Source organism: Falco peregrinus, chromosome 4 (genome assembly GCF_023634155.1).
Source record: "Falco peregrinus isolate bFalPer1 chromosome 4, bFalPer1.pri, whole genome shotgun sequence".
Lineage (NCBI taxonomy): Eukaryota > Metazoa > Chordata > Aves > Falconiformes > Falconidae > Falco > Falco peregrinus.
Window position 1 is genome coordinate 24,251,090 of NC_073724.1, and position 14,961 is coordinate 24,266,050.

General features: G+C 37.4%; 1 protein-coding gene across 1 annotated transcript in view; it reads right to left on the minus strand.

The window, feature by feature from the left end:
* Positions 1–479: 479 nt before the first annotated feature.
* PUDP (pseudouridine 5'-phosphatase) overlaps positions 480–14,961 on the minus strand; it is a 75,369-nt gene continuing 60,887 nt past the window's right edge. The window contains exon 4 of the mRNA XM_055801140.1: positions 480–885. Within this exon, the coding sequence (XP_055657115.1) occupies positions 709–885 (177 nt within the window). The 3' untranslated portion in view covers positions 480–708. The remainder of the gene's footprint in view (positions 886–14,961) is intronic.

Genomic DNA, 14,961 nt, shown 5'->3' on the forward strand with positions numbered 1-14,961 from the left:
AAATGAAAGAAGCAGCAAAGCATTTTCATTGAACTGCAGGATCATAACCTTGCATATCTCCTAGCAGGCAATCACCATGACAAAAATGATGACAGAATTATACGGAGGTTGTAAAGGACCTCTGGAAGTCATCTCATTCAACCCCCAAGAAGAAAACAAAATAAGAGAACACAGAAAGTACAACAAACCCCTGGAAATAACTGGTGGGTGGGTGGGCAAGGGATGGAAGAGACAACAGAATACAAAGCAGGGCAAGTATAGGATGAGGAAATGGACAAACATGTTGATAGTGATAACTGTATCAAAAAGAATGTCATGGGATAAAAGCCAATCCAGAACAGATTTCTGGTTAACATCTAAACAGTAAGTCATTCAAGTGGAAACAGAACAAGAAGCTTTCAATGCAGTTACAATAAATTGTCTAAATAGTTTCATCATATTCCCCAAAAACATTATGATGTACAGAGAACAAGGCTAGATTCACTTCACAAGATGAAATGCTGCTTTAATTTATCATTTATCATAAGACAATTCATAAACATTCCAGCCAACTTTCAAAGGTACTGTGTGGAAGACTTGGTGCTAACAGGACTTTTGTGCTGTATTTTGAGAAAGAGAGGAAAAGATGCAAAACAATCATAAAATCATAACAAAATTTTATTCCACTTTCCCGATCTTCAGTCAAGTGCATGTCCTAGACATTAGGCATTAATCATATGCTGGTAAAGCAAACAGTTCTGGTTTGAAATCCTCCATGGAGTTCAGTAGTAGTGTTGCCTCCTTTTTAAGATCTGGATTTAAGTTTTCATCTGGAATCATAACCACTTGCATTCCTGCTGCCAGGGCTCCTTTGACTCCAAGTGGTGAATCTTCAAACACAAGACACTGAGAAACAAGGAGGTGAGGGGAAAAAAATAAAGAATAATGTTACTATGAACTTTTAATCTTCTGTTTCAAAAGAGGGAATGATCCCTAATAAAAATTAGTAGGAAAGCTATATTCAACTCCTGGTTTAGAAATCCCTAATGAGAACAAGGGCAAACCTCTCAATTAGAACATCTGCATGGTAATTAACCTCAAATTCATTTCAATTCAAAAAAACATCAACACGCATACTTAAATCCCAGCAACTGGTTATCCAGATGTTCCTAAGTGATTTGTTTTATAGGGATGGGTTTAAGCACAAGCTTAAAGTAAAGTTAAGCAAGTGCTTAAATACCTTTATAAGCAGGCAATTTTAACTCTTCAAGATCAACTTTACAGCCTACACAATGGCAAAAGCAGTGCTTTCACTTAGAGCTGTGGCATTTCCTACACACACAAGAGGGGGAGGACTATACCAGCTATGTCAGTAGTAAGACTTTGGATGAGTGGAGAGTAAGCAGAAGTTACTTGTCAGAAAAGTGCTGTTGAATTCATGCTCTATTTGCTTAATTCTTCCAAAGCAACAGTGAGAAAGCAATTACAGTGGAAGGTTACTTTTAGAGAAGAGACAGTTTAGGCAGGTAAAATTTCCATGACTTAAAATAGTCACAATCACTCAAGATCACAGTTTGGAAGCAAAGATGTTAAAAATAATCAAGACATTATTTACACGAATTTTGAAATTTAACATCAGAATACTGAAGAATAAATATACAGCAAGTGATCTAGCCTGAACTTTTATATAAGAAAAGATAGTGCTTCTGGAGTTCATTCCAGAATGTATATAATGAAGCACCTGTTCCTGATATTACCCAGTCTAAGTTTGAATTTTTGGTCATGGACAAAGCAAAGCAACCTTTGGCATCCAAACCATCTGAAAAATTCTGACCTACACTGACATGTGATTTCTAACATTTCCGCAATTCAGACTACATTCATTATCAATATTATTAGCACTGCTACTATTACTAATACTAAAATTACTGCCACAAGTAATTTCAATGCAACATCAATGTTGGGATGGTTAGCGCAATTTTCCCCACAACCTTCAGACAGTGCAACTCTGCCTTATCACAAATTTCTCTGTCATGCATTAAGCCCTTCTGTACATTCATTATCGATCTACCAAATCCCTTCCTACATATCCAGGATGGATTGTCTTATCCTTTTCTTCACAACTCAATAAACTGTGGCAACTAATACCAAACAGGTAAAAGTAATGATCTGTGAAACTTAGTTTAACTTTTGACTGAAATATGACACACTGGGAGAACATACAAAAGCACACTGCATCTTTTAGGGTCCCGCACACAACTATTTCACCAGGGAAGATTAAGGATGCGCAACATTTTTCTATTCTGGCTGTGCTCTAAGAGAACCAAGTTGAAACCTGCAAAAAACTTAATAAAGTTCCAAGAAAAGATTTTTGCAAGTGTTATTAAATGTCTGTGCTATATACACCCACCTATCAGAAACTTTGGAAGAAGGGATGAACTCTTTCTTTCTGCTTTATTTTCTTTCTAAAATATTGATTCTTGCAAGTCAACATGCAAGCAACCACTTGGAGTCTACTAAGAGAAAGTAAAAGGTGCTCTCTACCTTGCATGTAATAAAGTGAAACTTAATTAGTGATTTTTAGTGAGCCAATGGAATCACACCAATCTCTTTTGTGCTCATTTCCTTTATACAATCACTGAATTCCAGTTTTGAACAATGTGTTATTTTCAAATGTTGATCATTATCACTATTACTAATTACAAATATGTAACTAGTTGATCCTGCAAAGCTTGGAACAATTGCTATTAGGAAGGACGCATGGTTCTGCCAATTTTTTTCTGAACAGTACCTTAGCTTGTGACCCTAAGCACTGTGAGGACTCTGAGGGCAGTAAATTAAAAATCCTGACAGGCTTTGCCTTTTGAAGAGTAAGCTTAAATGTTGCACAGAAGAGCATTATCAAAGCCTTTCAGAAACCTTTTCTAATCCAGCCCATACAAAGAAATGTACTTCACTGCTCTGCCTTGAAAGACCTAATTGACTTCCATGATGTCACTAAGCTTACTGTACTAGAGGAGCGGATGATTATGGAAGGCAATATGCATAATGAAAAGCTTAACTAATTCCCTGAAACTGGAAGCAATTAAAACTCTTGATTACCAAAGAAGCCAGGCAAATGACCCACAATTACAGTGGGTTTAATGTTACAGGAAATAAGTGTACTAGGTCTTCCTCCAGTCTTTCCTGCTACTGACACTTATTGTCAACAGCGCTGCAACATTTTTAATGGATGACAAAAGGTTTACAGAGGTTCACATCCAAAATGAATTTGTTAACTTTGCTGCAGAGATGTTGTAACAGAGATGTTATAACAGAGATGTTATAAACTGCTCACTGTCCCGGCCCACCCACATACTAAATTTAGAGGTAAGAAAGCAGCCAAGTTCTTCCCCATTTTGCATAAGTATTGCAACATCAGCATCACTCCAACTGAGAGAGACAGATGAGATTTATACAGACTTCAGCTGAGAGTCTGGCTGCTTCTCTGCATTATTTCTAGAACTTGTGTCATTGATCAATACTACTGCTATGAGATCTCTCAAAAGGTCATATTAATATAGGACAGTTTTCATTTTAGAATGAACTAGATGTTTAAAAAAGTAAAGTAGTAAAGCATACTGATTTATTTTTTACTCTATGAATCTTGAAAAATTAATGATTTAACCAAAGGAAGAAATAATAAAATCACTTCAGCACCTCATATCCTCATCTTCCTACATGGAATTTAAGAATATAACAAAAGACTGTTAGTTGGGTCCTTGGTATGTACGTAAATAAAGCCCCCTCCAACCTATATACTGTATATGTCTGAATGGAATATTTACATAACTAACAGGAATATCCATAAGTGATATTGCTATTAGTGATAACCAAGAAGTATGGAAGAATAAAAAAATTAAAATCAGTTTTGAAATTAAGAGTTTGCAAAACCTGTGAAGATAATATATATTCACAGGGAGTGCTTATTCAACAAATATTCTTCACCACATATGACACTACTGTATCAGCTCTACAACAGAATGAAGGATGAGACTAAAGATGGCTTAATTTATGCACATAGAAATCTGCAAATTAAACACTACCATCTATTGTTCTACAAAGAAAGAATGAAAAGAGAATTTTCATAATCTTTAAAATGCGTAAATACAGCCTCAAATTCTTTCATATTGTATTAGAAAAATCTGTTTGCTGATTCTGGTCTGGTTAGGCCTTTAATCTCAGTGAAAACATTTGCAGGCACCGGGACTACATCATGCAGTATAGCACTCTGCCTTTGAACCAGAGTCTTACCAGTAAAAGTACCAAGCATTTCATTTGCTTTGATAAAAAGTGTAAGAAGAAAAAAAATTGAGTATTTGTTAACTCCTTCCTTTTCTTACCTAAATATTTTCTTTTAATATATTTTAATTTTTACATTGTATACCTCATGTGCTCCATGGAAAACAGCTACTATGGAATTAATAATAAATTATTAAATGTATAGTAATAATAAATAATTATAATAAATTATAATAAATAAAATACTATTACATGTAATATATTTATATTTATTATATATTTTATATTATTTATAATATATTAAACATAATATTAATAATAGTAATAAAAGGTTTACTTTTTTTTCCTGCTATTACTGTAACATGTACCTTGTGGTCTGTTCAAACTGAAGCCAACACGGTTAAATCTTTCCTCAGGGAAAATATACTTAAAAAACTTCAGTCCTATTGAATCCTATTGAATTTTTACAATGTAAAAATTAAAATATATTAAAAGAAATTTAAAATATATTAAAACTATCCTGCCTTCTGAGGAACTACTGACACGTTCACCCTCCCACCAGACATAAAACCCCATTTCAAAATCAGTGCATGTACAGACTCTTGACTTTTTATTTTAAAGGAAAGAAAAAAAGAAAAGAAAAAAACCAAAGGAAAAGATCAAAAGTAATTCTGGGGACAAAAGTGGTTAAAACCAAAATAATACTAATTAATTTTATCTTCCCTCTTGCTGAATGAAAGCAAAAAGGGAAAACAACAGAATTTTGAGGTTTCCAATCACAGTTTCAAAAAGGGCTGGTAAGAACTCTGAGAGGTTATCTCGATGTTCATTCTCCAACTTCTGAACAAAACCAGTCTCCTTCTGTGCTTGGTGAGAAGAGACAATAGACATTTATTGTATCTTCTGTCCTCAAATGACACAGAAACATCTGACATCAGAATATGACATACTATGTTTGGGGCTTCTTATGGATTGCATATTACACTTCTGTAATGTCTTTATTTATCATTAATATTTCTCCATGATCAACTGATCAAAAGTGTGACATGTTATTGGTAAAATTTGCACTCTGGAAACATTTGGTAACCTTAAACATTAATTAATGTATACGTGCACAACCGAGTCTTCTATAAACATTTAAGGCCTAATTCAAATTCCATCATCTCACTAAAAAACTCCCCATTGATTTCCATGGCTTCAAAGTGAGACCCAAGACATGCTGCAGGAAGAAATCCATCCAGTACAGCCAGCTCACACTGATTTCAGAACAACACTGCTCATCTTTGCAAACCAGAAGGTGATCAGGCCTTTCGTTTCTACAGGTAACTTGTTAACTGTTCACTTTCAAACATGTTTTTACCTTCCTAATTGTGAGAAACTAGCTCATACTCTGTGGTCATAATTCAAAACTAAGTAGTATCTAAGAAATAAATTATCAGCCTGAAAGAGATGACTGCTGCAATCACGGGTTTCGTTCTGCTAAAATTGTATCTCTTTTTCCTTGCTGACTCAATTTTTTCAAATTTTCAAAATAATTCCACTACTGACCAACTGTGTTACTAGTGTGAGTGACCCAGAAATTTAAAAAACCCCATAATATAATTCAGAATACAACACAGACCCACCTATATCCCTTACAACATGTCAAAATGCTGAAAAGATGCTGTCCTATCATTTATGGGAGGTGATGGAAATTCACAAAAAGAGAGAGAAAACAACTTCACTAATATGTCGCAACACAGTGGCTTGGCTATTTTTTAGGTAACTTGTGGGAGGTTTTTTCCTACGCTTTGATATACAAAGTATCTAGGAACAAGGGGAAGATGTATTTCTGGGTGACCCATATACCACCCGTTACTTAAATGTTATTGAATAAATGCATTTTAAGCAGCTACAGTATTTGCAATTCTGGCCTCCCACTATGTTAACTCTCTGAAGAATTAACAAAAAACGATAATGAAATAACTTGATTAATGTTTCTCTCCTGATCTTTGGACTTACACTCTTTCCAGAAATAGGGAAAAGTCTCAGTAGCAGTAACAAATTAGACTTAATTTTAAGGACGTATGTCAGTTTGACTAGCCAGGCATAACAGAATCATATTAAATATGCTGTTTAAGAAAGTCATGCAGCTTTCAGCCCACAACTTAGTTCCATTAAGGAAAATGAGGAGTAACCCAAGATGTTTTTAAATGCTGTAACAAATGAAAAAACAAGCTGAAAACTTGTAATCAAATGAATTATGCATCAGAGTATCCAGAATACTAACTACTAGTCACTGTTCTTTATTATTCAATGATTCATGTTAAGAACTGTTTGGAAATTTACGCACATATACTTTTTAATTCAGATTTTTATTAACTTTCTACTACGAGTATGTTGCAGAGCACTACAAGAATCAAATTATTTACCAGAAGACTTGTAAGACAAAACCAAAAATCATTAGCATAATTATAAAAAAAAAAAGAAAAAAAAGGAAGTGTGTTACAGCTACACATAATTAGATCACTCTGCGTTTCCAGCTCTTGCATAAATACCACTTTACACTTCATTCCACACCAGAAGCTACTCTCTCACAAATCAGTTGACAGGATGTTATCTTAAGGTGGGCCAGAAGGAGTAAAACAGTTTGGATGGGGAAGAAGGGAAATTTCAAGTTTCTTGCTTGTTTTCAGGACTCAATCAAGTGAAAGAAAAGTGCTTCTGTGAGTGACAGTCGGACCCAGACACAGCGGCTCTGTGAGGCGGGGAGAAGGTCACATTTACATGCGGGGTTACTCTGATCATTCCGGATGGCTGGAGCACTCTTTTCACAGAGGGCTGTGTGTTTAGATGACAGCACACTGGGAACTTTGTATGGCAACTTGTGTTACAGGCCTCAAGAAATTCCCAGGCGTTTCTGAAACAGTGTCCAATTATCCTGGCAGCAGAAATCTAACTAAATCAACTGCAGCTTGGATTAGCCATAGAGGAGTATTGTTCTTTTTATGGAGAACACAAGGCAAATACTCAAGATCCCCTCTGCTGAGGCTACTCATAGTGTGCAACATGCTGGGTTTTTATGCCACTTGTCTCTAAAAGTGGCCTAAAAAGGAATTTTGTGCAATGAAATAGTTCATTTGTGCTGCCTTCCACACAGAAGTAAGTACCTTTAGTAAAACCCCTGACTTTCTTGACCTGTAACACATAACATATTCAAGTAACTGCAACTTGCATACAGAGCTCAGAACCATAGGATTATTTACACTAGAAGGTATCCCTGGAGAGCATTTAGCAAACACCTCTACCCAACACATGCCCAGCTCAGGGCCTTGACCAGATGAGCTCTGAGGATCTTTGAGGATGCAGACACTACATACCTCCTGGGCAACCTGTTCCCATATTTCACCACCTCTACGGTGAAAAAGGGTTTTCCAAGCATCTATCAGGAGTTTCTCGTGTTCCAGCATGTCTCTGTTGCCTACTGCATGATCATTCTGCACCTTGGAGAACAGGCTGTCCCCATCTCATGAGCAAACACATCAGAGAGGTGAACCAAGTACATCCAAAGGAGAAGCTGTTTTGATGAATACAAATCTCAAGTCTGAAAATGAAACTGGAAGTAGGTATCAAAAGTATTTCCTGAATAAATGTAATGACCTTTTCGCCACAGGGAACGTCTATGAAGCTTGAGGTACAGCACAGCAGGCTGACAATGGCAGGTACCCTGCTTGTTTGTGTAACGGGACACCACCACCACTTCCCTATAACCAGCTCAGCAGGTGCTGCACGAGGCAGCTGAACCTCATACAGCAATTCAATTTTTTCAAGTGGCATAATTTTTTTTGGAATAGTTTATTTTTGTTCTGCAATCTCTCCTTGACCTGTGTTATTTTCCCATAGAAAGACCAGCCCACACACTGAAATGCACCTTAACCTGAACTAAACATCAACTTAATTATTGTATAATCTTTGGCAGAAGTGTTAATAATAACCCATATATGCTTCAGACAAAGTAATTTGCTAATTTCTTCAGTAAAGAAAGAAAGGGTGAGAAGAGACATTCACCTTTAAACAGGTTTTCATTGGGAGTGAAAAGAAGTCACGGAAAGGTCTTTTTTCTCTATTCAGTACAAGCTTCTCATTGAACTGTACACGACATGGTGTCAACAGTCTGGAGTGACTTGGTGAGATGTTCCTGTGTTACACTTTTAACTCTTCATAATCAGGAAGAAAAGCGGTTTTCTTTCAAAATTCAAACAGCTGAAAGTTATCTTTTAGAGAATATTTAAGATGAATTGCATGAAGCTCCAACCACAAAGCCACAAACTAGCACCTTTAAGTAAAAGAAACAAAATTACCAAAATTGTAGTTTTCAACTACAGGAAAAAAATACCTTAAAAATGGCAATTCTCTAGCCTCAATATAGATTTTCTAAGACAAAGGTAGACAATAAAGTACAAAAGGAAGTTGGAAAAAATATTAACACCTAATTCGTTGAATTTGGGTAAATACCTGAGCTGAATCTTAAAGACGTTCTGTTGGAAATTTGCTCTTCTGTTGGAAATTAACTCATCAAACTTTTAAAAGCAAAAAAATAAACCATTTTTTATGACATTGCTTGGAAGAATAACTTAATAGTCCTGACCACAAAAGACATGAGAATTAAAAGCTGTCTTTACTCCAGCACAAATGAAAATCAAGAACAACTAAAATCTTTAAAAAAATTTTAGTTATCTTGGAGAGTTGCACCTCATAAGAGGGTTAAAGAAGTGGAAGAGCCAAAGAAGAAGAATAAAATTAAGATAATTAGCACTAGGAAGAAAAATTAAAATCTGAAATAAATACACAGTTTTGGAAAAGTATATAATTAACATCATAAAGAGATATAAAACTGTAAAGCTTCAGATTTCGAAACATAATAGTATGAAGGTTTGACTCTGGGTCATTTCAGGGGACATCTGCTGAAGCAGCAGCACTTCAATGTTTTCTTTTGAACCCACTGATATTCAAAGTACTATTTCCACCAAAATATGAGCTTGTAAAATAGCAATAGTATTAACAACAATTGTTACAAAATCAGTCTGTTACATCTATGCAAGGATAATATATACTTCAATTTAATGTATTTCCATCATATGCCATTCAATTCCATGTATATGTCTAAGACAAAATCAAAAGTGACCAAATGAGAAAATTTTCTTCTAATCAAGCTCCTAACCTGCTCCTAGGAGGTGTCAAAAGTAGCTGAGCCAAACAATGGTTTGCTGCCAATAAAATGTTGTTTCTTCCTTCGCTTTCCCTAATCTCCTGTTAACCCGTGTATGCTTCCATCAGTGTCCTAGTGATGGGTGTTGTGTTTGTGTACCCTACTGTGAATCAACTCTGTACCTTAAAAGAAAACTGTTCTCCTATTAGGCTCATAAACTGGAAAACCACCATGTAACAGCTGGGAGTGAACAGGAAGACTGAAGAGGATTTAAAATTCTTTTTTTGGGCAGTGTTTAAATCATAGAGGCCTTCATCCCTTCAAACTACAGTCTTATTCATAGCATGCTTAACATTTGCCTAAAGTAGATAGTATGTGTAAAACCCACAAAATGGCTGTGCAAAGTTTTGCAGAACCTGCTCTTTCAACACAAGCCCAACTGTGGGCATGGGATTATGGTTATGAATGGCAATTCCAGAAGTTACTCTGCCATAGCAATCTAAAAATATCACATCTGAAACGAAATGCTTCATTACATTGATAATCAGATCTATTTAAGTAACTCCCCTCATGATTTCAAAAGATGATTTTTCAGCCTCTTAGTTGGCAAATCTGCTTTGATTGTGCAGGCAAAGAGAACTCAGAACTCAGAATTTCTTAAAACATTTTCTCTACCTAAGAAAGTATTTCTGTGTGCTAAATACAGTATTTCTAAAGAATGTGAAATCTACTACCAAAAGTAACAGAATTAATAATAAACACCATATTTCTACATATACTATGGATGATATATACCTTTTTGAACTCTTTATGAGAAATAATTATTCAATGGAAAGCACTCTCCTAACCCTGAATGGGGCATTAACTTTAAGTGCACAGCAAGATCTACTAGATCAATACAATTATTATTGGTTAAAAAAATACATATTAAGAATAAGAGAAAACTTAGAAAATGTCAAAATAATTTTTTAAGAGTTCAGTAGAGAAGTAATCTCTTTGACATTAATTTCTAGCTTGTTTTTATCAGCTTGCTTTATTTTAGAGAAGCAATAATTATCTAGGTATTTCAAGCTATGAAAACTGCAAGACGGAAAGCCAATGAATATCAAACAGTTCTATGTGAATCAGTCATTAAAACAGACTACTGCTCTAAAAAAAAATTATTTCCACTGTAAACTCACAAGTTCAAATATTTCTATAAATATGAAAATTAATACACACTTTAAAAGACTTCACATGTAGAAAGTTATTTAAGTCTTAATCTCCTGTTGCAATATATTTCAAAACACTTCTGTCAAAATTCCCCTAATATCATCTAGCTATTTAAAATATTGCATGGTAGCATTTTGATTTTAAATGCATTGATGACCCACAGTTATCAAGCTGTGACTATTTTTCTATTAGACTAGCTCTACCCTGTAAAAGAAAGGTATTAGTCTCCTCAGCCAAAGGCCATCAGTTCTTATTTTGACTCAAGCATGCTTACAGGCAGAATAATAGCTCATTTTCAGTGAAAGGCAATAAAGGGTATAAGATTTAAGCAAACATTTCGGAGTAAACAATGAACAAAAATAGAAAAACACGCTTATTTAACTCTGTGCATGTATGCATGTGTATAAACACATGGTGTGTATATACGGTCTCTATACAGACAGTCACTTTCTCTGTGGCCTAAGGCTTATTCAGCTTAACATATTAGATTAGTAACTAAGACAGTTACACAGTGGTTTAACATTAACATGAATTTGGGAATACCAGCCGTGGTATCAGCAACCACTAACTATGCTCGTCACACAACTTCTGCCATGGTTAACTTCTTCCAGGTACTCAGTTCCTCAAAGAAACTGGTTTATATTATCTGGGTTCTCACCCGTTCTTTTGTAATATAATTTTTATTTTAAAACCCTCTCATCTGTATATTTCAATCAGAAATAATGTCCAGATGTCAACAGGGTATAAAGCTGACAGATGGCAAAGCAATTTAAAAGGAAAACTACCACCTATCTGCCTGTAAATCGACCTCTCACGGGCTCAAAACACTGCAACAGGCCATATGCTTAAGTGAAAACTACTTGCTCATCCAACACAATAATGATTTTATATTAGAAGTAAGAATCACCACTTACCTAAAGAATACACTGATCTGGAGTATCCTGCATTTGCTGACCTTCAACAGTTTGAGCGAGTCTTTGGAAGAGGGATGAGGGTTGATTTCTCATTTAAGCTGAACACACGCATTTCTCTGTGACTGTTGGAATTGTTACTCTAAAGCTTGCTGCCATATTACTGTGCTGCTCTTTTATGGATTGCAGATGCCCGCACATAATATACATACACACTCACACAGAAAATAAGTAAATGCTATATAAATCTCATACAGACTCATAGACACACAGGATCTCACGATGACTTGAGGTTGGAAGGGACCTCTGGAGGTCACCTAGTCCACCTGCCTGCTCAAGCAGAGACATCAGTTGCCCTGGACCATGTTCAGACAGTATCTCCAAGGGGGATGACTCCACAACCTCTCTGGGCAACCTGTGTTAGTGCTCAGTCACCCTCACGGTAAAAAAAATGTTTCCTAATGCTCAGGGAAAACCTCCTGTGTTTTAGTTTGAGTCCACTGCCTCTGGTCCTGTCAATGAGCACCACTGTAAAAGAGCCTGGCCCCATCCTCTTTGCATTCTCCCTTCAGGTATTTACATACATTAAGATCCCCCTGAGCCTTCTCTTCTCCAAGCTAAACAGTCCCACCTCGCTCAGCTTTTCCTCATCGAAGAGGTGCTCTAGTCCCTTCATCATCTCTGTGCACCCTTGCTGGACTCCCTCCAGAAGCTCCATATGTGTATTGTAGTGGGTAGCTCAGAACTGGACACAGGACTCCAGGTATAGCCTCACCAGTGCTGAGTAGAGGGGCCCGATAAACCCCCCTCAACCTCCTAGCAAGGCTCCTCATCATCAGCTGCCTTTGCTGCAATGGCATATTGCTGGCTCATGGTCAACTTGCTATCCACCAGCCATCAAAACTGTATTTTTTTTTTCTGAGAGTATGAAATCAATTTGCTCTTCTTTCCTTTTCAAAAGTGTGCAGCCACACTCACTGGGTGCAGAGACAGATGGCACTGTAATGGAACTTCTAAATTTAAAGGTCTGAATGACAAATGTGCAAAAAATACAGACAAAACATATTGCTAAGTGACCATTAGAGAACCTATGATGAGAATATAAAGCACTCCATTAGGAAGTCTCTCAGTCACTCCGATACTGATATGAACACATTTCTTCACAGTTAAGTCAAAGGCAAACTGCCTTCTCTACAAATGCTTGCAGTCAACTTACAAACAAGCACCTCAATGAGTTAACATGCTTATAATGCAGACTTATTTTGGGAAAAAAAACTAAGTTGTCTCTGCCTAAGCACAGGCCACCACTCTTTTATTCTTTTAAACATCAGATGATGTGTATTTATCTATTAGTAAGACTACCATGGTATACTGCAAACAGTGATTTTACATTACTCTAACCATCACAACACATGACCTGAAAGAAACCCGTCTAATAGAGCAACATGATCAGTTCAGAAATAGATGCTGGCACAGATATTGCCAAGAATCTGGATAAATTGACAGGCAGTTGAGTGCTACGGGCAGCATTTTGCTGATAACTTGGAAGCTTCGGCTCCCAGTGTGTAAGGATTCCCTGGGGAAACCAGACCGCAGCAGGTATGTCAAGGTGACAAAATATCACTGCCACACAATCCACTGAAAGGTATGTTCTAGCTACCAGGTAAAATATGCTGGACTACAAAAAAACCAATAGAAAGTAGGACAGGTTGTCAGGTGAAGAAGCAAAAGAGAATCTCAAACACCACCATGATGCAGTATACAGGAAATATCTCAACTAATTTTTTCCCCATTTGTTCTGATTAGAAAAGATGTTTAGTGTTTTCTCTCTATTATGTTTAAAAACTTGCTAATTTATTTCAACTGCTGCTAGTGAAATATGGGCAAGATTCATTACTGAATAGAGAAAATGTATGAATCAGATAGCAAATATGTCTAAAGAGTAAGGACTGAAATTTCTCATCCATAAAGAAAGATTGTTTTGGGGATTTATGTTCTGGGTTTGCAGGTCTTGAAGGTGTACCTAAACACATCTGCTTCATTCTATGTGTAAGTTCTAGTCTTAGCAAGGAAAACAATGTGAAAGAAGAAACTAAAACTTCTATTTTCTCTATTGACCCTGCATCTGCAGATAAAACACTTCAGTAATTCCAAGCCTTAGAGAGCAATCTTCTCATTGACAAGTAATTTAATGAGCAGTTCTATGGAGTAACAAGAGATAATGGGTTAAAACCAGAAAGAAACAATTACTCTATATAGAACTACTGTTGTTATAATCTCAACCAGATCAATTTTTAACTTTGTTACCAAAAGAAAAAGGAAGAAAACCTTACAAAATCAAGTGACAGTTGTCATTTTGAACTTCTTCAGATTACCAGCATCTTGCATCTAGATGGAAAGCAAAGGCGTTTCACAACACACTAAATGCTTTTCTCAATCAGATGTTCTCGTGCTCAGCAGTGGCAGTTCTGCAGGCTGCAAGCCAAGGTTCTTCACTCCCACATGATCTCCTACTTCCCTATCAACTAAAAATGTTTTTCCTCCCTGCTTTGGGTGCCTTCCTAACTACCTTCCTTGGAGAAAAGGAGCACTGCCCAAGTAGAGAGTTTTCAATCTTTCCTTCGGAATCTTCTGTGGTTACAAAATATCACGTTACTAGTAAGTTCAAAGAGCATCTATGGAGCTTTAGCAGTTAATATTGCCAACTATGTTTACACAGATATCCACACACATTTGTGTATGCAACAGAAGTGCTCCTCTTTGCACACATGAAGTCACACAGCAGGAGCAACGAGGGCAGGTGGGGGAGCCTGAATCACACCACAGCAGCCATCAGCCTACTAAAAGCTCACCCCTCATGGGGCTGAAGGCCCAGGGGTGGGGGAGCCCCAGCAGCCCTGTGAGGGCAGTGGCAGCCCCTGGCCCAGCCACTCTTGTGCCACCGGTGCCCCTGGGGCAGGGCCAGACACACCAGCGGGAGAGGGCCCATGGGTCGGGGTGCCCCCTGGGAATGGGGACAGAAGGGGCTGGTGGGGTGTGAGCAGGGGCCTGTCCGTCCACGTGGCTGGCTGTGCCTGCACCGCCCAGCACAGCCTGTTCTGTCTCCTCTAACTGAACTGTGGTTTTGATGGTTTTCCTGGGTGAGGGCTTACCACTGTGCATGCGAATGTGAGAAGAGGTCTCAGTGCAGCCTTGCCACGGCGCCAGGGGTCTCACAGGCCCACAGTGCAGCACCTGCGGCAAAGGTGGGTGTGCAAGTGGGCATACAGGCACTAGTGAAGAGCACGCTGGACTAGCTGGTAAGTAGGTGAAGTGGCCTGGGAGCCGGGCGCATCTCTGTGGGCGAGTGCACAGGCAGCACTGGCTCTTGGGGGGAGAGGGTAGGCATAG